This window comes from Triplophysa dalaica, chromosome 19 (genome assembly GCF_015846415.1).
Source record: "Triplophysa dalaica isolate WHDGS20190420 chromosome 19, ASM1584641v1, whole genome shotgun sequence".
In the NCBI taxonomy this organism is placed as follows: Eukaryota; Metazoa; Chordata; class Actinopteri; order Cypriniformes; family Nemacheilidae; genus Triplophysa; species Triplophysa dalaica.
The window spans coordinates 9,391,686-9,419,024 of record NC_079560.1 but is presented as its reverse complement, the minus strand read 5'-3'; the positions used below and the strand labels follow the sequence as shown (position 1 = coordinate 9,419,024).

Below are 27,339 nucleotides of genomic sequence, written 5' to 3'. Positions count from 1 at the left end.
GTGCTAAATATACGACTGCTGAATAAATAAACATCACTTATTTCACCAAGTGGAAAAAACTCATGCACTTGTTGACTCGGTTACACACGAGAGCTCCTGGTAGGAGAGAAAATATGATGATAACACAATGAAAGAGGAGATAAAATATAGTGGTAAATAAACTAGAATTATTTTTGCATAGTCACTCGATTTCCTCTCAGCCACAAGCAACAATATTCCCTAACGTTATTAACACAACTGCGAAGCCTTCGTGAATTAGGTGAACGTTTCAAAAAGTAATGGATTTATGTTAAGTCACGACCGAAACTGTCGCTTTCCCGGTTCCTTAGTTCACATCGTAAGCAGTATCTGCGTTATTCTTAATATCCTGAAGTAGGAATTGAACCGAAGCGTGCGCGGATTCTGCCAAAGATACAGTTCACAGCGAGTGGACACACAAACGCGCTACGTAACTCTGACTTGAAGCGAAACCAAAGCGAGACACAAAACCATAATATCAAATAAATCATTGTTAGACACTATAACAAAACTTTCTTTTGTATATTTATTCAAAGGCGCAATGAATGAAGCCGGAGTCTACAGATGCTCCCCCTCCGTGCTATTGTCATCGCTGTTTAACACACCGTATAAAACGACTTGCAAACTCATCGCGAGGGCAATGGCTTACAAAAGACTGCATTTTATCAACAGTTAAATACCTTTGGACACACACATTAGAAGAAACAACATTTTAATACAACCCATAACAACAACACATCGGAGAACGCATTTCAGAAGCACAGCGCTGGGTTAAACACCCGTGCTCTTTCCCCCCAGACGGTTGCTAATATCGTCATGATAATATCGTCACCATACATTGCATTTTTGTTAAATCTTTTGTTACATCTTGTTTGTGTAGGATGGGGATCACATTAGCGGGTGACAGGATGAGTAACAGTCCACTTTACTGCGTGACTCCTGGCTCACTTCTCCCGCATGCACGCGCAATGAGAGCCGCAGGCAAAATAACAACTGACGAACATCTGCAGAGTTTGTCGCGTCAAAGTTAACGGAGAAGCGATGAGATGAATATCCGCACACAGCTCGAATGCGACCTCGCGTTACGTTATCTAACTTTAAAACCCATTGGTACTTTCAACTATCACTTTCAATCCAAACGCCACACTGAGGAAAAATCTCCGCTCGCAGGAAACATCGTCGCGCTGCCTCAGCCGTCTGCTCCCTTAACGGACAAAGCGCTTATTTAATCCAAAAGCATCATTCCTACCTGTATGGATAGCTGCCGAAATGGTGAATAAAAGGAGGAGAGTCGCGAGAGATCCGTTGCTCGTGTTCGCCATGTTGGACACCTGCTTCATTCTGAAGCTCGTGAGTGAGTTGAGCTTCACCTAGAGAAACGGGGGCCGAGTTTAATGATATGCGGGGAAAGGGCGGGAACAAACGCTCATTCAAAAATCATTTCAACATCCCGATCATTTACCGTAAGTCTTTACGTAGTTGAGTTGTGTCCTTATTGTGTGTTTACGTAATAGTAGCGAGTGCTGTGATCTGCTCTCTGGATAACACCCTGTTGATCGTAAAGCAGACCAATACACAAACCAACGTATGGTTGTCATAGTAAAGTGCTATGCTGGTGTCTATTCTCATAACAATTATTATGAACTGAAAATAATATATTAATTTTAATGTAGATTAAACGTGTTTTAGTTAGGTATAGTTATTTGTTTGTTTGTTATAAGGAAGTGGTAGCTAATACGATGTCACCACAAACGTCATTGCAATTAAAACAACTGCATAAATTGGCATTTTGTCATAAACTATGATTGTCATCGGTTAAAGTTGTTCCCCCGTAACACAATAAGATCTTTAGAGAAAAGAGTGCCCCTAGTGGCGTCTCTCTCTCTCTCTCTCTTTCTCTCTCTCTCTCTCTCTCGCTTTATCTCTCGCGCGCTCTCTCTCTATCTCTCTCTCTATCTCTCGCTCTCTCTCTCTCTCTCTCTCTCTCTCTCTCTCTCTCTATCTCTCTCGCTCTCTCTCTATCTCTCTCGCGCGCTCTCTCTCTATCTCTCTCTCTATCTCTCTCGCTCTCTCTCTCTCTCTCTCTCGCGCGCTCTCTCTCTTTCAAGATCAAAGGAGCTTTATTGGCATGATACATTTTTTTTTACATTGTCAGAGCACAAAATTAAATATAAACATGCACAAATACAGATTAAGATAAAAATACGATAGAATAAAATTAAAAGTCTATAAGTAAAAAAAAATATATATATATATGGGTCAATGACAAATAAGAAAATGTCAGGTGGTGCGACCATATATTAATTTAAAATAATATACATTTAATGTATTTAGCACTGAGTATTTTTCCCCTCATATATAAGAAATTTAGCATTGATCATTTATTTCTCAGTTTTGTTCTCTGTTTGTATGTTCGGACGGTCGCACCACCTGACATTTTTGGTCTTTCAAACACCAAAACTCAAAAAATCTATTGAATTTCAATAAAATGAAAAGGGTTTCTTATAAAGGACATATTGTAGATCCATTTGATATATGACATGTATTTATTCAAATTCTTTTTAGGAAAATAATGAATTTGGACACAAAAAATACATGTCACGTCATTGACCCATATATATATATATATATATACATCTCAGTATAAACAGAAAAACAGTTTTATTCAAAGTTATCAGTGAGGGTGACAGTGTCAGTTTGTGTGTGTTGTCCTGTCAGTGTTGTTTTGTGTTGTGCTGGTTGTTCTTTGGTATCTCTCTCTCTCTCTCTCTCTCTCTCTCTCTCATAAACACACACTACCCTCATGACGTTTGAAAGTTGTACAGCCGGTTGTATTTTATGTTATTGTGAGCCTTTTGGGGGAAAGAGCAAAATCTCTAATCTGATAACAAAAACTGCCATATGTAGGCTTATTCCTGAAAGCGGTTAGCCATTTTTACGAAGTTAATTTGAAAGGGATATATAACTCTGAACTTTTTGAATCACACAGGAACGAAACCAAAAGAAGAATAAGGGATATTAAATTTACACTCTGTAATGATTGAAATAATACCATTTAAACCTCCGGAATTAGATTTGTTTGACAGTGGAAATAAAGAGGTAATAAAGTGAAAGAAGTGGATTCGTGACAAAATGTGATAAGAAAATACAGCTGGGTAAAGATTTGTCTTAATATTACTGACTATCAGAAGTACATGCTATTATCAGGTGAAATCAGTTCATATTCTGAGTAAAAAGTTCCTGTGGTTCAGATATCTCCTCCCTCAAAATGAAAGGGACTTCTCATCAACATAATTATGTTGACTTTTTAATATAAGTTAATTGGGTGCTTTCTCAAATTGACTCACAGTTGAAGCCAGGGTTGCAAATTGATAAGGTAATCCAGGTAGCTCTACCCTTGGTGGCTCATTATGCTAATTTACTTGGAAGCCTCGCAGGGCAAGTGCTTTGATTTTCGGGAGATGAACAGGAATTAAAGAAATGTTTATACAAGCTTTAGATTTTGATGATACGCCCTACTCACAGCTGAAGCTTCTTTTTATACTCCTTTTCTGTACAAGTTTTGTGGTATTTGAGGATGGTTCTTATTAAGGGGTGTTGCTGAGGGCTCCTGAAAAAGTGACACTCATGGACAGTGGTTCTATATGTTTGAAACAAGTATTGTCAGCATACACCTGCAACATGTTTAGTCGTTTAAAATACTTGATGTAGAGGACATAAATGAATTGAGTAAATCTAGCTAAATTAAAATATGTCAAACGAATGATTTGTGGTACAGATTGCCATACAATACTATACTAGTTGGTGGTCCAGGGGACTGTGGGCCGTCGTGTTGCGTAATATGTTAACCAAAAATTAACAGAATGCAGTTTTAAGACAATTTTAAAAGAGCAATTATAATGTAGATTCATATCATTTTTTTATTTTGTTGTCAGTGATGCAAAGTACATTTAAGGGTGCACCTTTCCTTTAAAGAATATCAAAGCTTAGATCAGATGAAAGAAATGCCCCACAGCAGGCATCAGACAGCAAAATGTTACGTCAGAGCCAAACAGTCGTGTTGGACCTCATGCTGATAGCAAACTGATGGTGTCGTAAAGCTTCATATATCTTTATTTCCCAGACATGTCACTATGAGAGCTCTTTAGTTAATGAAATTCTCCTGCTATTTATTGATTTGCCTCAAGGGTTTTGTTCTTGCAGACAAATAAGTGATATTTCATTTTTATCAACACAAGAGTGCACATTTTGTCCCAGGATACTAACTCAGCAGGGCTTTGCTATAATTATTCATTTAATGACTTAATGTTAAGAACGTGATTTCTACGGACAAAAAACTTTGTGATCCTAATAGTGTACATGTATATTTTAAGATCTCACTTAAAGTGATCCAAAAATGAAAACTCTGTCGCTATTTGCTCACCCTCATGACATTTCATACCTGTATAAATTGCTTTGTTCTGATGAACACAGAGATAAATATTTGGAAGAATGTTAGACATTTTGAAATTCTGTGACATCATTGACTGCCATAGTAGGAAAATCAAAAGGTGCCCCCGAACTATTTGTGTTCCTAAATTCTGCAAAACACATCACCGTGTGTTCAACACAACAACAAACTATACAATATACAATATTTTATACATTTTTTTCCAACTATGGTAGTGGATGATGTCACAGAACTGAAAATTGCTAACATTCTTATAAATAGCTTTCACTGTGTTTAACATAACAAAGAAATGTATATAGCTTTGAAACAACCTGAGGGTGAGTAAATGATGACAGAGTTTTCATTATTGAGTGAACTATCCCTTCTTTTACTTGCATATCAGTAAGTAATGTATGTTGATGTACTTAAGAATGAAATTGAATTGAATCTAAATAGATTACACAAGTCTAAAGGAAATGCAGTCTGAGGTGGAGACAAGGATATGTCAGATTCAATCCAGGCATGTCTATCCTTTTAAACCTTGTTGTAACTTAAAGCTTGCCTTGATTGTAATACACAAGAACCTATTTTAATGCTAGATGACTGTAATGGGGGTTTCCTCTCCAGCCTTTGCTCTCAAAGCGTTCGGAACAGCAGATATCATTTAACGCTGACAGAAATGGGTTGGTTTCAAAAAGCTTTCCTGTTCAACAAAATATCTTAAGGGAAAGTCCAAAGTAATTGAGGTGAGATTGGCAAAAAGAAGGGGATCATATATAGAGCGGGTGCCAGTTTTCTCTTGACGTGTGTTGCCACTAATATAAGGACATGATTTAGGGAAAGGTTGCGTCATTCATCGATTTCTGCTCCAGTCAAAGTGTGTGACGAGGCGAACAAATTACCAAGGTGTAGCAAAGACTGTCTGGATCCAGACACACGCCACAACATTCATCAATGTCAGAAAGGACCAGTTGATACGAAATGCAGAAATCATTAATCTGTGGTGGACACAAAGGTTTTCTGTACGGCAAGATAATAAGGATGACAGTCCCTGTCATTGCGGAGTTTATGGAAATCACAGCTGCCTGCTGTTCGTGCATTGCAGTTCCTGGAGATGGCACATCAGCGTGGATCATCTTGTCACGGCGCTGGTTGGAGGTGCTCGTAGTTAAACGCATCCCCTGAGAAGTCTGACAAGTTTCATTAGTGTTATTTCTTTTCACATTTTCTCTTTTCTGACTTAATTTCTTTGTCTCTGAGGGTATGTACCGTGTGTCAAAGTAAGTGAAGGTATGTCTACGTGGACCTTGTTAGGTTGCTTTTTGTCTTACCTGTATGGTATACAGGCGACCTCTCTCAGGCATATAGTCTGTTGTCGCCTGTGTAACTAGGCTGAGGGCTTATAGGTTCCCAGTAGCATATTCCCAGTGTGTCTGGAGGCAAGTTATAGGCTGCTTGTGGCTTTCTTATCATTGGCCCTGATAAGCTTGACACTACTTTAATTACACATTCGTTGCCCTATTAGAGGATGCAGAAGATTTCTAGTTAGCTTGTTTTTGTCGTTAATTAACTTAATTCACTTGTGTTTGTGTGTGGGATTTTCTATGTGTCACTGTTTGGGTTTTTGAAGAGCCAGGTCTCATTAAATTAGCTGGTGGTTCAAGTGTCATTTCTGCTTAAAATCTTGAGGTTATGATCATTCTTGTTACCCTTTCGGAAATATGTGCTAAGTTTGTCCAAACTTCTGCTAACAGTGGCAAACTTTTTTAAGGGATTGTTCACCCAAAATGAAAATTCTTGCATAACCGTAAGTTGTTATGTTACAGACATTTTTCAAAATATCTTCTTTTGTGTTCTGCAGAAGAAAGAATGTCATAAAGGTTTGATATTACACTTTCCGAGAGTGCACCTTTTCGCTTAAAGAGTGCATATAAGTAATTCAAAGGTAGTATGTACACACAGTATTAGGATCTTTTTAAATATTTTATGGCACAGGAAAAATGTAGGAGAACAAACCAACAATCTAAAATGGACGTCAAAAATATTTTTGTGTTGCTTTGGCAGAATGCACTGTCCTTGGACTGTATGAAAAATCATTTATAGCATTGATTCTTGAGGTGGACTGCTGAAATTACAACTAGGCAGCAAGAATTTAACAATCTTTTGAGTTTACAGCACGTGTACTCTCAGAGCTTTGTAAACTCAGATTCAATGCAGTTTGTTCGGTCCTTGAGTCATATTCTAGCAGCATTGTGCCAGCAGAGCAACCGCACAGAATAATATTTAATAACAATAAAAAATAATAAGGAGAAGTATTTAAAATGTTCCGATCAGCTTAGTTATTTTATGTAAGAGTTGCAAAATGTCAATTTTTCAAACCTACCTCTTCTATTAAAACACAGTTTAATGTACGGTATACAATAAAACACTATCTTACATTTAAACAATTACAACCTAATGCAAACATAACATTACAATGCATACAGTAATATTTTAAACAAAATAAGCTGCAAGAACTTTCCAGGCTTCCAGATTCCAGTTTTATCAACAGAGGAATGCAGTCATGTATGTTGACCCACAGTCTCCAGAGAGGAGTAGTTCACTGTGTCCCCTTGTACTGGCATTGTGAGGTCAACCAAAGAGCAGCCCACTGTCACGCTGACGGGAGGTCAAATCACATACATAACCACCCCTAGAGAATATGTGCTTTATGGTCAAGTGTGTTGCTCATTATAACTTGTGGATATGAAATTGAAAGGCAGGCCAAGTGGAGGTCAGAACTTTGGGCGCCTCATCTATAGAGTAGTGTGGACTAAATAACATGTCCTTACCCATCTGCCAATCAATGCCACTTTCTCATGTAAAGTACTTGCACCAAAATATGGACGTTTTTATATAAATACAGAAGGCTCAAAAGACCAGAGCAGACATTTCTGTACAGTACTCACTTTTTGACCTGGTATTTTAAATCAAGTGACTCAGTTCATCTCCTACTTATCTGTGTGTGTCAGTCTGAGAAGAGGTTTCTCTCTAATAGAGGGTCTACATAAGAGACAGTTCACGACCCCTATCTGCTTTGAAAGCCCATCGGACACTCTTTTAAATCAGAGGAGGTGCTGACCTCTATATGTCTTGACCTAAAGAATCATCTTCGCTGCTTATGCACCTTCTCCAGGGATGTTTTCTAATGTTTATCATTGAATCTTCAAAATGAAGTCATATGTTTCCATTTTTATGCAGAAAATAGTGAATGAGGAGGAAGGGGGCAACTTTGGACACAATAACAGAATAAATATTTTTGCATAACTGTACCTTTAAATGTCAATTGAATGAAATTTAGCAGCATCTAGTGGTGAGGTTGCGGATTGCAACCAACGGCTCACTCCACCCATCTCCCCTCCATTCTGAAGGAGTACAGTGGGTGACACTGGACTAAGATGTCATTGCGTTTTCGCTTCTTTGCCGAAGGAGATAAGGTATTTACAAAAGACACTCTGTAGTAGGGTTGTCACGGTACCATAAACATGTCTTACGATACTTTACCAGCTGAAGTATCTTGATACCAAGTAGTATCACGATGCTGTGCCATGTTCATAATTCAAATCTATAGAAAAAACACAGAATTATACTGCACTAGAATATGTTGTTGTATTAACTGTAGTTATTTGATAAATTGTAGTAAATACTGTAGTATACTTAAATATTTACTATGGTAAGACTCAAAATCACTAGTCTCGATGAGTTTTAGTAGTTTACTGTAGTTAATACTAAAGTACACAACTGTTGGGAACTGATTCAAATGTGGGACAAATTTTATTGATACACTCTTTATAAAGGGAAATATTAGGCTTACTTTAAATGCAGAACTAAGGTGGCGTCAATTTTCCACTGAGTTAGTGAATCATTCATTTAGGAGATAAACACTGCAAAAAGGCAGATGAAAGTGTTCAAATGAACATTAATGCGCATATGCAACATTGCCTATGGTACTGCAATGCTACCGTTTCAAAAATAGAGAGGCATCGCGGGTATTTTGAAGCTTAAACATCGCAATGCTACCATAGCACCGGTACACCGTGCAACCCTATTCTGTAGAGTAGTTTGTCCATTTAGGGTTACTGTAGAAACAACATGGCCAATTCCTAGTAAGGGACCCGCAGTGTATGTGGATAGAAATAGCTCATTCTAAGGTAATAAAAACACAACGCTTTATTATGTAAGGTCTTCATACACCTCTGAATGTATATAATATTGCATTTCTGTCAATAGATCCTCCAAAAATTGCACACATCACTTTAAATATCCGCTATAATATTGCAAATAAATCAGGAAGGTTTTGTGGCAATGACTAAAAAAAACAGCCATTTGAACTTTTTTGTAGCTGTCTTACCTCAGGAAGTTTTTTTTGTTTAATACTGTAGTATAAATCTACAGAGTCTTCAGTTGAGAATTCGCTTCAGCAATAATGTCCCTTCTATCCCTAATGTGTCATCATAAGCTCATTGAAAGATGCAATTACTTGAAAATCGTAGTTTTATCGTTTGCTTCTTCTATCCAGCAGCATACATCAGAGACAAAGCTGATGGATACGTGAAAAGATGAAGAAACATTTTGTTCCTGACACAGATTGCGTTGAGTGGCAAGCTGCTCCTCACAGCCTTCCGGTGGTAACAGCCAGATCCGTCAAGCCAGGCTGATTGCCACGCTGGAAAAGAATGGCACTGTAATTCCCAACAGGAGAACACAGAGCAGGGGGCAATGACTTCAAGCTTCAGGAGAACTTAATACAGTAAAGATGCATAACGGAAGGTCTTGAATCACTAATGCGGTCAAAGTAGATTATGGGGTTAGTTGAGCACAATTGTTATCATCACTTGTAGACTGACATCTTCAGGTAATAAACAATACATTTTCAAACTTGTTTATCTCACAAGATAAAAGGGACTTTATGATATGACCCCTTGAATAAACAATTCCTGAGACCAGAATTCTTTTGTTTTTTGATACATTGCACAAAATTGAAAAACTGAAGCAGAGAATAAAATTCAAATTTAGACATTTAAACATTAGCATTCTGTTTTTATCATCATTTTGGTAAGTTAAGCAAGATTGAATAGACCACTTCTTACTTTTCAAACTGGTTCTATAATACATTTTGTAACACAATTGAATAATAATAATGCACAATCTAACTTTGAATATTATGCATGAGTCATGCTTTTTAGAGGAAAATAATGTTGACATTTATATTGTGTTTCACAAATGTGTTTCAAACAATAGACAAACAAATTTAAAAATAGAGGTTTTTAAAAGAGCCAAGCTGTATGGTTCCAGAACCTTTAACAACAACAAAAAATAGAGGTTTTTAAAAGAGCCAAGCTGTATGGTTCCAGAACCTTTAACAACAACAAAGCCTTTCTATGCAAAGGTTCTATGTATTATAAAATGGTAAGAAAGAAATGGTTCTGAAAACCTTTAACTGAAATGTTCTTTGGTGAACCAAAAAATGTTTTCCATATGTGGCATCATTGCAAAGATCTTTAGCCCCTTCAATTTTAAAGGGATAGTTTAAATTCTGTCATCATTAACTCACTGTCAAGTTCTTCCAAACCTGTATGAATGTCTTTGTTCTGCTTAACACACAGACAGATATTTGGAAGAATGTCTGTAACCATACAAATCTCTTTCCCCATTGACTCCTATTTAACTTATTTTCTCTACTATAGCAGTAAATGGGGGATGAGATCTGTTTGGTTACTGACATTCTTCCAAATATCTTTCTGTTCTGTGTTTAGCAGAACAAAGAAATTAATAGAGGTTTGGAACAACCTTAGAGTGAGTAAGTTTTGGTTGAACTTCCCCTTTAAGAATGTAGCTTCTGCTAATATTGTTGTCACAATAATAAAAAATTACAAATGTAAACTTTTTATTTTCTTAACTATTTGTAATTCAACGCCAACATCATACTGTGACCAGAAAAAAACATTTGGTCTACTCTACCCAATTCTTGATTATATAAATGTGTCATAACTAAGCAAACCTAAACTCTTAAGCTTTGTTATTCTACTTAAAATTCTAAACTGATGTGAGGTGGCGTGTGGGACCGCGAATGGATGTGTTATTATCTCCACCATCATAATCATGGTTTCTCTGGGACTGTCATTCACAGGGATGATTTGACAACACTGTAAACATAGACAAGAAAACAAAAGCTGTGCATCAGGAGACTTTGGTTGTGCAATAGGAGATTGAATAAGCAATTCTTGAATTTACAGATAATTAATGCTTCTGTGAGGTAATGAATCTCATTCTGTAGGTTAACTACACTCTTGAAAATAAAGGTGCATAAAAGGTTCCATTTTACCATTTTTGGTTCCACAAAGAACCATCTCTTTCTTACTTTATTATAAAGAACCTCTTTTTCTCCACAAAGAACCTTGTGTAAAACAGAAAGGTTTTTCAGGTGTTAAAGGTCTTTAGAAAAAGTGTCTTTATGGAACCGAAACGTTCTTCTATTGCATCGATGAACCTTTTGAAGCACCTAAAACAAAATTTCTAAAAATAATTAGATAATCAAAATCTTCTGAAAAATGAATTAGTTATTAACACACAGATCATTAAACTCTAGCACAACATTTCCTGCAAAGGAACATTATGCCACCACAGACATAATTACAGTAGTCACATAAAGCGGCAGACAGTCATAATGTTGGACTAATTGATCTATTCATTTATTCTCTTCAGAAGGTATGAGTGAAGCATCAATATCAATGGACAGAGATGGTTTTCACATCTAAACATTATCTTGCTGAAAGGCCGGCATTGATTTTTTTTGTATTTTAAACATTGAAGCACTTGTGAGTTTCTAAATATAAAGTAAAATGCAGAGCCTTTTTAAATGAACGGTGCTGTAATCTCTTTGCCGGCTGGGGCTTTGCTTTCTTATGCTTGAAATACTGCTCAGCAATCAGCAAATAATGTGGAAAAACATGTTTAGTTAATGATTTCTTTGCATCTTGAGTATCCCGACTCTAAAACAAATGATAATCCTGCATAAAATGAATTTCTACGGTATAATTGTGACTTCATTATGAAAGCAGACTTACATTATTGATGCTGTTACAATTTTAATGATTAACGAGTCTAATGATTGTTTTGCCAGATTTATTGACAGATTTAAACTCAGAATGTGACTGAATTATTCAGATGTGGAGCAAAAATAATTTAAACCCCAATTTGCTGAAAATATGTTTGCCAACGGAAAAAAGTAACAAATAATTTAATTTCACGTAGGTTATTTTTCCTTGCGCATACTTTAAAGGCTCTCTGAATTTTCTGTTTATTATCCACATTGCCTGGAGAAAGAAAGTGTTTTGAACAGTGGTTTGTAGAATTTTGATGGCGCCATGTGGAAAAGTGAATTTAAAACAGAGCACTATTCATTTCCAACAGGACAGAATGTAAAAATGAATAGGGTTTGAGAGCAAGATAAGTCTTTCATTGTCAGAGCAGATCTATCTAAATTAAATCAGTGTATTCAGTGGAAAATTCTTGTTGAAATGTGGAATGTGACATTTTCCTGCTTTATAATGGCATGTTTCGAAGTTGGTGAGAACTGATCATGAATACAAAGTAGAGAGACATGGAAATAAAACAGTCCCCCATGTCCAAGCTAAATGACTCCTCTTGTGTCATGAGACCCTTAAAGTTTGAGAGATTTTGCTGTTAGTCCAAAGACCTAGTACTGTGGTGCAATGTTACATTTATTTTACTATACATTTACATTTATTCATTTGGTAGACGCTTTTATCCAAAGTGCAAGAAGAAGAGTGAATAAACATTTTGTCAACACGCTACACAGTACCGTTAGTTTACAAGGCCCTGCTACAATAGGAGGATTAAAGCTGGAGTGAGCAAAGGAGAAAATGAACAACAACATTTTTTAGACAGACAGACAGAAAGTCAGACAGTTATTGGTAAGTAAAACCAATGCGGAGCAGATTCTGTATTTTTTTAGCTGTTTTTTGAAAGTTGTGAAGGATGCTGCAGTTCTGGTGGAGGCTGGTGTTTCATTCCACCACAGGGGAACCAAATGAGTAAAGGTTTTTGCAAGCGATTCGGTGCCTCGCAGTGATGGAACAATCAGGCATTGCTCATTTTCAGACCAATGATGACGGGAGGGGATGTAGACGTGGAGCACTGAGTTAAGGTAAATGGGTGAATTTGCCGTTGTCGTTCTGAAGGCCAGTGTCAATTTATAAGTTATTTCTCCTAAAACAAGCATAGCTAAATGAAACAAGACTAGCGCCGGGGATAATACAGTTACAAAAGTGTTTCAATACAGAAGAAGTTTAACAGCGCTGACACATTGTCTCCAACTCACCTCCCACTGGTATTCACCTGTACAGTTGGGGGCTGATGGGTAAACGTACCATGACTGCATCACTACCATCTGTCCTCCATAGTTAAATTAGAGCATTGGGCTGTTTAAAGGAGAAAACTTCTCTGTATTTAAGCCATTGCTGACTGTTAAATACTTTGTATTATTCTGTTTCTATTGATAGTGGCTAATTCCACTGGTCAATTCTTCACTTTATTTTAGATACGCATTGGTCCACAGTTGTCACTCTTTGCATTTGAACCCTCAAACATTGATATGTCGGAGACACTATGCTCTACTTTAATGTCTAAGAACAAAGAAGTTTATACATTGCTATTCAGGTCATAATTTGGTAGTGCTCTTTGATGGTAGAATTATCAAAGGTCGCGATCCCTTTGAAAGAAGGGTCCCTTTTAACCATTCTCTCTTCAGAATAGACGCATGATAAAAGAATCCAGACGGAAAATATTAAAAACGTTCTTCCGCACAGAGGCTGTTGGTGTCATTCAAGGCCCGCCTGAATGGCTAATATCAAAGAAAAGATAAAGAAAGTGAAATGTAATAATGCTTTTTATAACAAACTTTTATAACAAAGGTTCTGATGGTTAAAGGTACCTTTACATTTGTCACTATATGTTTTGTGACATAGTTTTTATCCATCCCCAAATTAAAGAGGACTTTTGCATCCTGCATAAAAAAGTAACCAAATAGAAAAGACTGGAAGGCTCACAAACGGCTTGGTAAAGATATAAATCAATGTCTGCCACACTTTTTTTTTATTATCTTTCACTGCAAGCACAACTCATATCAAAAAAGCTGCCCATCAAAGGTGTTCATGAGAGCTGGTATTCCAGACTTTTTGCATTATTAACCGAATTGATGTTGTTTTTCACATGGACTGTCACCACAATCCATTTCTGTCTTTACTGGTTTAAAGTGTAATACTGTACAACTGCATACATGTATATAAAGGTGACTGAAGAAAATAAAACAGAAGAAATTGAGGAAAAAAGAAAGATAGATAGAAAGGAAGAGAAGAGGTGTATCAACCCAACTATCCTTAAGCAATATTTTATTTTTAAGATGGGGACCATTGCAAAAGCCTGTGCCTAAATGTATTTTCATTATATCATTCTAACCTGTGTAAGGAAATTTTAGACATGAGCCTTAAGGAGTCAATGTTCATTTTTATTCAACATTATTACAAAAATAAGTGCATATAACAAATAATCTTAACAAGTACTATATGTGCTTCCAAGCTTTTTAGTTTTAATTGTTGTCAAGGTTGTGGTTTAAGGCCTAATCAGCTGCATGGTTCGAATTTACAGCAGTAAACTTTGATTAGCTGCTGGAATGAAGTGTTGTGTAAATAAATAACTGTAATATATAAATAAACAATATAAAATAAGCAGTGTGTTTAAAAGTTTATATTAAACACAGAGAGCAGCACAGAAGCGCAGAGTGTTTAGTAAGTGGAAGATCTGTTCCCACATCCACCTTATTAAAAGTTTTGTATCTTTAAACACTTATTAATGAACTGCTGAATTCTGCCCACATACTGTTTACATTCAATATCATTTTCCTTGTTAACATCTGTGTGCATCCTTTAGCATCACCCCAAGCAATGAAAGCAGCTTGGTGGGTTTGCAGGCACGACATATGAAACATTTATCTCTTTAGTCCAATCAGCTGGGAAAACAGACAGCGTCAAGGTTTATTCTAAGCATAGGAAAGACTAAAATAGTACATTGATTATTAGTATTTCAATAAAACTTCACAACAAGGTTCTACTCTAGGGTGACCATAAATGCCATTTTCCACAGACAGTTGCTTTTATTTGGTGCCGTTGCCATGGTGCTTCGTAATATCGGAGCTTCGTTGATCATGGTTTGTTGTAGTTGTGGTGCAAGCGCTTAACTCAAGGTAAGTTTACCCAGAGTTGACCAGCAGTTCTGAAACCAAAAAGTTCGCATCTCGGTTTTAAACAATTCAGAGTACACATTTTAACTCGGTGTTGGTTGAACCCCCTTGTTGAAATGGGCCCCTCTAGTTCCAACCATGCAACTTTGCGATGCTGCTTGCGATTGATAGTTTGAACGATTTTGTCGAGAAACACTTGAATCATTGAATTATGCCGGAAGGACGAAACTTGCGACCATAGTTGCCTAACGATGCTTTTGGGAAACGCACCTGGCCAGGATTTCAGTTGGGTTCCCTGGAAGTCGCTTTTGTCGACCGCATACGTCATCAAGGTTCACAAATTTAAACGATTCTAAATAAATAATTATTTCTCTCTAGACGTATAATCATTGTAGTTTCATTCTTACCTTGAAATGTAGCGGTTGGTTTTCTGAAATAAGACCTGAAAAAATGAACCTCGATTACATATGGGGTGTTCAAATGCGACACCCGGAGGACGCACCCGAATGTGATTTCGACTAGATTTTGCTGTCACAGACAGATTTTTAAGGCCTGGGACAAAAGCTCTGAATCGCGACCAAATATTTGTGCAAGTTTCATTCGTTTTCATTTGTTTCTTCAGGTGAACTATATCAGTGAACTAATGAAGGCTGTAGTGAATGAGTGTATATTTCAGACACAGCCCAGGATTTTTTCTAATTTCAGATCAAGAACCATGACACTGTTTTCAGTTTATAAGACTCTTATCAATGGGTGAGCACCCCACTGGCCTTCTCCAACAGAACTGAGGTGTCCCATCCAGGTAAACAAGCTCAAGCCCGCTTAGCTTCAGAGAGTAACCAGCACAGGGCTTCAGGGTGAAGGATCTCACCTGTACTCACCTGCACTATGAAGTGCACTTTGTACTTCAACACTGCATACCTCTTTTGCTAATTTTCATGTCAGCTGTCCCTCCGGGGTAATTTGTTCCGCCGCATTTTTCCGCCACACGACCCCTTCCAGGACAGGTATAAATGCAAGCTGGATGTAGATCCATTTTGTGTTTAAGTATCATTATCTATCCTTTTGTAAACGAGCCAGTAAGTCAGTAAACATTAAGAGCTGACAGAATTCCCCTGTCAGTCATCTGCCGTTTTTCACTACACTAAAGACCCAGAGTCCATTTTCCATCTGCCTCAGAGTCCTCACACAGAACAATGAGTCCCAGGGTAGCCCCGCTGACTGTGTTATCAAAAGCATACAGTATGCGAATGTAAATTCACAGTTCCCCGCTATGACAAAGCATGGAGCGAATTGTAAACAAATAAACCAAGCGCATATGGGTGTCTTGGGAACATCTTCATGCAGATACTCGTGAAGTGAGAGGGTGTATCAGAATTTGGAGTTTGTCTAATGTTTTCTCTCGGGGTTTTTATGGTACTTGGACATCAGATTCAAAATGATGTGGCTATTGTTGAAATGCTTTTGTTTGAAACCATTGTTTATCTTATCCTCAATGTTTTCTCTTTATTATTTTCTAGTTTCTCATGGGTTTAAAGCTCTGGCTCCCACTGTCTGTTTCTTTTTATCTTCTTAAATCCCTCGTCAGTGTTGAGGACTTTGGAAGTCTTGCTTCAGATAGGCCATTTAATTAAAATCATAATTAAAGATGATCTAATCAAGAGAACGCACCTGCCACACTTCAGAAACAGTGCGCGGTGGATGTATTACAGTTGCTGGTGTGAAGTGGTACCTTGTTTTCGATTGTTTTTTATGGCATATGCTCGAGAGGATCTAGATAATATGGACTGGCTGATATTTAAGATCAATCGAAATACTTGAGAACAAAATTTTAAACTTTTATTTTTCACACACAATATTGTAAGCCAAAATGCAAAAGTAGTGAAATGCACAACTCCAGTCAATTCAGATGGGAAAGTAATGCTAATTAGCACATTTATGCAAACAAAGGTAGACATTAATAATAGCATTAAATCAATTTAATGAGTATAGAAATACATACTCCCAGTATCTATTCAATGGCCTTTGAATGCTTTGCACTTTTCATACATAAACAAAGTCGCATTTTTGTCCATCTATGGATTATAACTATGTCCACAGTCACCTGTGTGTCTGTGTGTTTGTGTACATATATGTATGCAAACAAGATCTTTAATCTTTCCATATTACTGTATACTGCTATTACTTTATAAATGAATATATATATACAGTATGTATATGTACATATAATACACTGCCATGTTTTATTTTTTATCTATTTGATTTCACAAGAGTATAAAAGCAATCTTAAAGTCCCCATGAACTGGAAGATGCAATCGTTTTTTACTTCCGTATTCTGACACATTTCTGAGTGATAAGGAAATTCAAAGGAGAAAATGAGTGGCGTTTTTCACTTCGAATTGATTGTGTTTGAGTTTCGGCTATTATGGATGTTAAGGAAACCATCACAGGCTGATGAAAGCGTGCATTGACCCTGTAGCAAGGACGGTGAGTGAAATGTAAGGCCAAGATAGTTTTGCAGATTTGTTAACAACAATGTTTCGTTGAATTCGAAGATATAGATGTTTAATCATGTAAATATTCAGAGCACTTAGCTTTGACCTTGAGATTTCAATAGAGGCTTCTCGCAAACCCTCACATTCAGCATAACATTTTTCAGTCAGCAGGCTTGTAATTGAATGGCCTCACATTTCTGTCAGAGCAACCTCTAATAAACATACTCTCAGCTTTAAAACAGTCCCCTGAAAGGAAACTGGAAGGTGAATTGGTTTGTACACTTATCAGTAAATGTTGTACTGATAAACACAAAGGAAGATATTTGAAGGAATGTCCGTAACCAAACATATATCATTCCCCGTTGACCCCATAGTATTTATTTCCCCCACATATTGCTGTAAATGGGGCATGAGATCTTTTAGGTTACTGATATTCTTCCAAATATTTTTGTGTTCAGCAGAACAAAGACATTTATACAGGTTTGGAACAACCTGTAAATAACTGATGACAGAATTTTCATTTCTGGGTGAACTATCCCTTTAAGCTTTGTTCTCAAAATTCATTACATTAAATGCAAAATGTTAAAAAGCTGTAGATATTGTTGATTCCAGCATTGGTTTACACAGAGATTTTTAAAAAGAGCTCTTTGTTCACAGCTGCAACACAATTACACATCAAAAAATAACACAGCAATTACAGATGTACCCAGTTAAATCAGATACTGAATCTAATTTTCTTTTTGCAGAATTCTTTGTATGTTTGGTTAAAGAACAACAAAAGACAGTTTAGAAGCTGCTAACAATAGACAACCGACCATGGGCTTTCTAATGATGTTAAATTAATGGGAATATCTTTATACTTTACTTGTCAGTATTCACCCTAATAATGTCACACGATTAAACAAAAATGATTACATTTCCTTATCCCTGTTTTATTAACTTTGAATTTAAGCCCCTCAGCTGTGCTCCACTCATTTTAATGATCACCTCCAGCAATTATCTAAAAACTTGTGCCATCTCTACTAGTCAATTAGGCTACGGCTACAAAAACATCCCTGCGTTTGCCTGAACTCAAATTATAAGTGGATATTTGTTATAGTCTTGGAGCAATGTATGTTCAGTACAATTTCCTCCTTGTTCACAATCTTCAAAATACATAATTGGCCCAATGCGGCAGCTGGTGAAACCCTTATTGGGTCTCAACGCGGAGACTTCATGCGAATTTCCTTCTGTGGTAGCTGGTATGATGCATTTAGAAAGTTGATCACCATCATTATTCAAAATAATTTGCTCAAAATAATATTTTTCCTAGAAATCACCACACAGTTTATCAAGTGCATTAAGAAAAGATAGCTCATCATTAAATCTGTGTAAATATTTGATTATGGTTTAAATTGTGTTTGACAGTGGACTGCACATGTTAATCTTTCACATATTTTAGAAATAAAAAAATATCTCAGCAAACAGTGCCATACACAGGCAAATTCCAATACACAGTAATGGTTGCAACCTTTACACCTGCAAGCTTCACACTCGTGAGTGGAAATTTATGTTCAGCTTTTAAATGTCTAAAAGCCCATACTTAATATGTATCTTGACCTTTAATATGTTTATTTAGTTAAAAAAATGCGATCAATAGGAGGAGTAATGAACAAGCCACGTTGCCTTTTAAATCAAAGAGACAAGTTTAGAGTAAAATGAAGGGAAATGATGGCAGAGAAGGATAGAGGTTTTGTTATAGAAGCCTTGGCATTATCATTCGAAGGCAATATTTTGTCTTCAGGATTTATTGAAAAGGCAGCCTCTCATCCCCACGTAGAGAGCATACATCCGCAAACTCTGATGCGGTATGAAATAATCATCGGCAAATCAAAGAGTGGGACTGGAGAAAATGAATTTTCTTTTACAATAAAAGAGAATTTGAAGAGCCACACTCGAGTGAGGCATTTTAATACAGTATGGCTCATTAAACTCTGCTGACTTGGCCTGGGTGGCAGATGAACATTAGCTTCACAGCTCATAATGTGGAACTGCAGTCTTGAGGCAATTTGGGTGCTCCGTAGACCCCATGAAGCTCTGAAAGTACATTTTATTCTTAGCAGGACTGTCAATCATAATGCGAACTGAAAAGCCAGAATCTTCCGACTCTAATATATGTTGATCAATGAATAGAACGGTAAAGATGACCATCAATCTCCTATTCAGGTAGATGAGAATGGAGTGGGTGAGGGTTTGGGAAAAAAGTTTGATGATTTTCATTCTGCTTTTTCAACAGGTTTGTGTGCTTGAACAGTTCCAGATATAGATTATTGTTTTAAACGCTAATAAAATGTAAATTCAAATTATCCTCGAGCTTATATTTTTGGTTGTGATAATCAAAACTATTTTGAGGTGGTGAATGCATGCATTTCAGAGATAAAATAAAACCTGCTCTTAATCAATTAGAACAAGCTTATTAACAAACTCCTATTCTGAAACCAGCAGGAGCGACTTTTTCAGAAGGGTTAAGAATAGTAAACAAAAACACAGATTCTTTAATTATGTGAATAATTATCTGTGTTTATTTAAAAGTTTATCCGATGGCAAACAGCTGAACTTCACTTTTACTTATAGGTCCTGGTGTTGCAAAACAATATCTCAAGTTAACATTTTATTATTGCGCAGATAATTGATCAATACAGACAGGTCTAATTGGTTCCACCGGAGCGAAATTTCTGTTCACATTAATGTCATTCTGTGTTTGTTTGAAAGGTTTTTTAAAGTGGTCTAAGGCTTTTAAAATGGTCTGATATTTCAATGAAAAACCTGTGGCTTGGTAAATGAAGATTCTTATTTGCCTCATCCTGTTAGCTAACACTAGGGATTTAATTAAACCTGGGAATGAAAAATAATGGTTTTAATATAATTAATGATCAAAAGCCTAATTTAATTATTAAAACCGAAATACATTTATTATGGCGCAGGAGAAATATGATCTTTTTTGACACAGGGTTTTATTAGAGAGAGCTGTTTTCTGAATCCAAAGAATATAACAAGCGTCCTTGACAATTTCTCATGCAGTTTGGCAATGGCCATTTTTTGTATTCTAACACAAAACCAAGGAAACACTAACCAAAAACAAATCTACAAAGCCATATTTTAACCTTAAATTAACCTTCAAACTTTCCCTGATGAATTGCTTTCGTGTTTTCAGTAGGAATGGATGCAGTCCAAGGACAAACACTGAAGATATTCGTTCATGCTTTTCATTAAAAAGCCTTCATTGTGTTGCATAGAAACTTGGCTCTGTCGTAACTGTATGTGAAAAACCTCTCAATGTTTAGTATTATCATGTGCTTTAATATCCAATTAAAAATAAATAGCCAATATGTAAGTCATAATGCCACTTATGACATGTTTAGTTGATGCTTTAATTTAACAGTTTGTGCCATGACTGTGCATCAGAAAATGGAAATTTTATTCAATAAAATTAGACAAATGTGAGAGCAATATGGTCTTTCCATGCCCAACATGCATATTACCATACAACATATAATAATAAAAATAATAACTGAGAATAAAATATAATTCTCCGTTTAACAAATGCTGCTATGAATTTGTTTGTCAGTCTGAGTTTGAGTGAGTTGTTTTATATTGGAGGTCTATGCTTAAAGGGATACTTCACCCAAAGATGAAAATTCTGTCATTATTTACTCACATCCGAGTTGTTCCAAATCTGTATAATTTTCTTTCTTCTGATGAACACAGAGAAAGATATTTAGAAGAACACAAAAAAAACATTTGAAAAAACATTTTGAAGAATGTAGGACAACAAACAGTTCTGGGGCACTTTTGACTACCATTGTATTTTGTATTTTTTCCTACTATGGGAGTTGATGGTGGGCAAAATCTGTCTGGTTATATGCATTCTTCCAAATATCTTTCTCTGTGTTCATCAGAAAAAAGAAATGTATAAAGATATGGAAAGACTCGAAACAAATTAATCAGAACTATTTGTGAACTTTATTACAATACTTTAATTTTCTAAACAAACTCCAGAATGAAATTCTTGTTGCCAGATTGTTGTGGAGCGCTTGTTTACAGCTGTGCATTTTGACTTTTCGCAGTGATGGAAGCACCAAATTTCGAAATAAAATACTTCATTTGCAAAAAAGTTTTTTAAAGTTTTTTAAAATTGAAATTGGAGGGTTTAATGTTCACTACATCTGAATTTATTTGTCCAATGCGTTTCCATTTTAGGCGAGAACCATCTTGTGTTTTTTGCGCATTCAATAGACAATAAATGAGGCACACTAAGTTTTTACAATGCATAACCAGAGTCTCTTTTCTGGCTAACGTTACGTTCTGGCTTCAACAAAGATAAATCATCAAAAAGTAAAAATCGATAAACCACCTGTCTCCGCCCACAAGGAAACGCATTGAATCATTCCTCATATTCAACAGCAAACATGACAAGGACAGCCTGAACGTAAATTTACATGACAAATTTCTCAAATTACACAACACAAAGATTTTTATGGAAACAGTCTGGGGGAAACTCACGAAAGTGAACGAAATAAGTCTGTCGTCATGTTTTACATACCCCAGCTGTGTAGTGTGTTGTTAAGCCAGCTCGAGCTGGTGTAACTGGCTGTGATTTGTAGCATCACACAACGTGTACGCTTTAAGTGCAGACAGGAAAAATTGCTTGTTGTGAAAAATTGTTCTGCTGTGGTTGGTTAGAACAAGTTTCACAGAATCAATCGTCCAACATCATCAAAACTTTAGGTACATTGTCTTTAGAAAGAATGAGTGAAGCTTCCTGTCAACGGATCTTATCAGATAAATGAAATACTGCAGCAGTGGACACAACCCCATTAAACGTTTACTGAGCAGCACAAGAGTATTCAGCCTCTATAGTTTCTATGTAACAGTACCTTGCTTTATTAAATTAAATCAATGCCATGCATTACTTTGATCAAATAAAGTTGTGTCCAGTCTTTTATCACACAGACAGAAGAGGAGAGAAATCCACTCTAGCTTCACTTATAGCCTGTGTGGGGCCCAGAAGGGACATAATGATGTTGTAGATACTTTTGGCTTGTTTATAAATCAAGCAAAGTATTTGCCACGTGAGCGGAAAACCAACCATGTTAAGATGAACAATGTCCTTGCTGTGTGTCCCAAATGGCTTAATGAAATACAGCATTGGCTCTTTGTCTTCTTCATAGACTCCAGTAACGTCCTCCATCCGCACCTTGTCACTCTCAGAGAGCTCTAATGCACCGCCGCAAAAACACACAAACACAGAATGAAAACAAACCATTGAACTCCACCCATCATCATTTATCAGGAGATTCATTAGTCCGACACACGTTTTGAGACCAAACATAATTACATCATTCATTTAGACTAATTATGTCTATTTATCCTTGATATGTAGAATACATTTTTCTCTGATTAGATGAATTTCTCCAAGCTAGGTTCAGTAGTGTTAAAACAATTAACAACCAAAACAGAGTTTAGTTTTGAAAATAAGCACAACAAAATGTTCACAGATTGTTTTAGAAAAAAATGGGAAGTGTTCGGGGTAATTTAAAGCATTTTTGTAAAATAATAACATTTGTGCAAATTAAACAATTTCTGTTTTCAAACGTTACTTTTTTTGTATTGATTTCATATCATTTAATGCAGTTATTCTCAATCCAGTCCCGCGTTTCAGATGATCTCATATCAGCAAATTACTTTTGTTACTATAAGACATTATGGCAAAAACTAATAAAATATTAACTTTGCCTGGGGTGTTTCTAAAAAAATGAATTGATTAAAAGGCTCCATTGGGTTTTGAAAATTGATTCAAAAGTAGTGATGCAAGAGCAAATTAAGAGCCAAACATACCTTTTCTATCCACTGCCCTTCATTACAGTAATAGATAAAAAAAAACTATGTGACCTTGAAACATTGTAAATAATAAAAATGTCTTTGTTTGGATTGTTCTCTATAGGCAGAATAAAGCGTGAGGCAGGCAGACCGCTGCTCCCTTCACCTGAAGTGATTCTGTGCTGTTAGATAACTGCTGCTGCTCCTGTCAGTTCAGCTACATGGGTAGCACATAGTCGCTCATTTTAATTAACAGAGGAGGATGGGATGTGTCATCTATGAACACAGTTAGGAAACTGCATGTGTTAGCTCTGTGTGCTTGAGGTTTGGTCGTAGCGGCTTTGTGTGGTTAAAGAAAGAAAATTAACCACAGGAGAGAAAAGTGACATGAATTGTGTGTGCTTGTGTGCGTGAGTGAGTTCTGGTCTCAGATCAGTCTGTCCAGCAACAGTCTCTGGTTCTTTAATAGTACAGTAAGAGTTGTTAGAGATGTAGGACTGAGGTCAAACTGTTTGAGGACACATTGCATCAAATATGGATGGCATGTGTTCATTGAATTAATATGATTAAATGGATCCTTGATGCTGGTCATTTTTATGTAGTTGTTATGATAATGCACAGCCTTCCCTGAGCTTGTGTCACTGTGCATCACCTATAGCTTCTCATTTATGGCATAGAAATAAAATGCTACTGTTTAAATGTTGGGTTATGTTCTATAGACAAAGCATGTCATTGCAAGTCTATTCCTGACAATTTACCATTTTTATGGAGTATAGAAGTGTTATATCCACTTCTACTAAATACTCTGGTGAGGGGCTGTTCCATGATTGACGCATCAAGAATAAAGGTACAGGGACATACAGTACATGAGTCAAAGACGTCAAGATGTCCCCATCAAAAGAAATTTACAAAAGTGATTTAATGTCCATAGAAAGCACATGAGATGTAAGTAAAATGTCTACTTAATGGTTTCTACAAAGTTTTTGAAGAATAAAATGTCAGAATTTGCTTGAAATCATGTTATATTGTGATTTAATGTAACACAATATTTATGTACAAAATCAAACAATATGCTTATTCTGACTTGTTTGTTTTCGTGCTGGTTTTGCGTGTTATTGGGAGATATTGGAAGGCGTGTCCAACGCCAGCTTAAGTATTTAAACTGTTGCACTCGGCCCAGTTTGTGGGTGAAGCGGTCTGTTACAGCTAAAGAATCAACTGAAGCGCGTAAATGTAATTGATTACTCTTGTCTTATTGGATTAAAACGCAGTTTCGTTCCTTGTTTACAACCGGTGTCGAGTGTTGAATTCGCGTGCAGCCCTCGTCATGTGAAGACCGAAGAGTGTAAAGACCATCGACTATACCTGCGTGACTCCACCGACAAGGCACTTGAGTATTGCATTTAAGTATGAACTTTTTGCACTTCTATTAAATCTCTTCTTGTTTTTTGTCTTGTATATTCCTTATTTCTCGCTTTTGACTATGTGTTTTCTAATCCCTACTGTCACTACATCTGGTAAATCACCGGTATCACGTAGAAGGCACGTGGTAATGCTAATAATCTGCATGCACTTTCAGCATTCAAAACTATCTCAATTTCATTTCCCATTGGCTTTTGGAACTGCAAATCTGCTGTTAAAAAAGCAGATTTTAGCACAGCTCTTGCTAATCATTCTGGTCTTTCTCTTTTAGCACTGGATCAAACCAGTGGACACTACCAAACCGGCTGTCCTCTCCAATAAGTACAATTTAACCTACAGCCCACTCATATTAGGGAGGGGTGGAGGAACTGGTCTACTTATTCCTAACAAATGGAAATTCAAACAGCTGGCACCCTCATGCGACAACATCGCCTTCGAGTCACGTTGTATCTGTCATCCATCCTGTTAAAACTCATGTTGTAGTTACCTATCGTCCCCGAGGTCAGCTTGGACTTTTCTTGGAGGAGTTGGAAGTGCTTCTGTCATCCTTCCCTGAGGGTGGTACTCCTCTGGTGGTACTATGAGACTTCAACTTCCACCTTGAAAAACCACAGGCTGCGGACTTCAACAACCTGACTGCATCATTTGACCTCAAGCGAGTCCCCACTTCATCAACCCATAAATCTGGTAATCAACTTGATCTTATCTACACACACTACTGCTCCACTCCTCACTCCCAGGTCACCCCGCTGCACACGTCGGATCATTTCCTGATTACTTTTGATCTCGACCTAACTTCTCCAGACACCACACATGATTCCCCAGTGGTCACATTCCGGCGCAAACTACGATTACTCTCTCCCTCCGGCTTTTCCTCTGCAGTCTCTGTCACACTTCCTCCCTCTGAAGAGAAAAGTGGTGCAAATCTAAAGAACCTACTGACCTCTCTCTATCAGTCTCTTCTTTCTCTGCTGATGTATTCTCTGCGAAAAACTGGTACTACCACGCTAAAATCAACAACTCTCCTGACCCTTGTAGTCTCTTTAAAACCTTTTCTGCTCTTCTTTGCCTGCCTGCTCCATCGGACTTAACAGCTGATGATTTTGCCTCTTTCTTTGTAAAGAAAACAACCATTCAGCAGTCAATTCTCTGCGCCACCTCCTCTTGACCACGGCAAATCCCCAGCCAAATGTTCGCTCCCCTCTTTCACTCTCCTATCTGAAGACGACCTTTCCAAGGTTATTTATTCTAACCACCTGACTACCTGCCCGCTAGATCCCATCCCCACTCATCTCCACCTGGCCATCTCTCCATCGGCTGTTCCCACTCTGACCCACATTATCAATGCGTCTCTCACAACTGGTACATTTCCCCGACTCTTCAAAGAGGCCCGTATTAACCCACTACTGAAGAAACCCAATCTTAATCCTGCACTTTTAGAAAACTACAAACCTGTACCTCTCCTCCCATTCATTGCTAAAACTCTTGAACGTGTATGTAACCAGCTCTCCTCCTTTCTCACCCAGAACAACCTCCTGGACAACAACCAGTCTGGTTTCAAGAGCAGTCATACCACTAAGACTGCGCTGCTATTTGTCATTGAAGGAAGAGGAAAGAGCTGCCTCTAACTCATCTGTTCTTATCCTACTAGATCTATCTGCCACCTTAGATACAGTTAACCATCATATCCTCTCAAGGCTCGACTCTCAAGGCTATGGGTGTCTCTGGAATGGTCCTACAATGGTTCAGGACTTACCTCTCAGGTAGGTCATTTAGAATATCCTGGAGAGGTGAGGTCTCTGAGTCCCAACATCTTGACGTGCCTCAGGGCTCAGTGCTTGGTCCGTTGCTATTTTCTGCATACAAGACATCCCTAGGCTCTGTCATTCAAAAAAATGGCTTTTTCTATCACTGCTATGCGGATGATATACAACTCCACCTGTCTTTTCAGCCTGACGATCCGACTGTTTCTGTACGCATTTCAGCATGCCTAGCCGACTTCTCGCTCTGGATGAAGGACCATCACCTGCAGCTGAACCTTGCAAAAACAGAACTGCTTATAATCTTGGCCGACACAAAGACTCATCACAACTTTTTCATTCAACGGGGCTCATCAACCATCACATCTTCCAGAAAGGACAGAAACCTGGGAGTGGTTAATCAACCATCAAATCTTCCTGAATGGCCAGAAACCTGGAAGTTGTGATCGATGATCAGCTTAACTTCACAGATCAGGTTGCCAGCACCACCCGGTCCAGAAACATTCATCCTCTACAATATTAGGCAAATCAGACCCTTCCTATCAGAGCATGCTAAGCAAGTCCTAGTCCAGGATCTTGTTCTGTCCAGACTGGACTAGTGCAATGCACTACTGGCTGGACTTCCAGCTTGCACGACCAAACCAGTGGTTTTCAATTAACCGAAAAGAGCACACTTCAATCCTCTCTTCATTAAGTTACATTGGCTCCCTATAGTGGCTCGCATCAAATTCAAGATTCTGCTCCTGGCCGACAAGCACACCACTGGTTCGACCTCCCTTATCTTTACTCGCTAATGCAGACATATGTACCCGCCAGATCCCTGCGTTCTGCAAACGAACAATGTCTTGTGGTATCATCTTAAAAAGGTGAAATCTCTCTCACGTACCTTCTCTGGATCGGTTCCACTTATGTGGAATGACCTGCCAGCTGCTACAAGATCTACAGATTCTGTAGCAATCTTTAACAATCGTCTGAGAACGCATCTCTTCTGTCATCACCTGACCGATCAGTTCTGACTTGTATTTCTTTTCTTCACTTTAAAAAAAAAACTTCCAA

At 37.4% G+C, this 27,339-nt stretch overlaps 1 protein-coding gene and 1 pseudogene across 5 annotated transcripts in view; one reads left to right on the top strand and one right to left on the bottom strand.

Annotated features, from left to right (window-relative positions):
- cadm1a (cell adhesion molecule 1a) overlaps window positions 1-2,141 on the bottom strand; it is a 247,973-nt gene extending 245,832 nt beyond the window's left edge. Inside the window, exons 1-2 of one of the 5 annotated variants that reach the window (XM_056730894.1) lie at window positions 1,481-2,133; window positions 1,268-1,388 (exon numbers count right to left, since the gene is read on the bottom strand). In XM_056730894.1, coding sequence (XP_056586872.1) covers window positions 1,268-1,358 — 91 coding nt within the window. In that variant the 5' untranslated portion in view covers window positions 1,359-1,388; window positions 1,481-2,133. Of the gene's footprint in view, window positions 1-1,267 lie in introns of all 5 variants that reach the window. The other 4 variants (XM_056730895.1, XM_056730893.1, XM_056730897.1 and 1 more) reach the window with 4 other exon arrangements.
- A 3,347-nt stretch (window positions 2,142-5,488) lies between these two features.
- Window positions 5,489-27,077, top strand: LOC130408271 (uncharacterized; annotated as a pseudogene).
- Window positions 27,078-27,339: the final 262 nt, after the last annotated feature.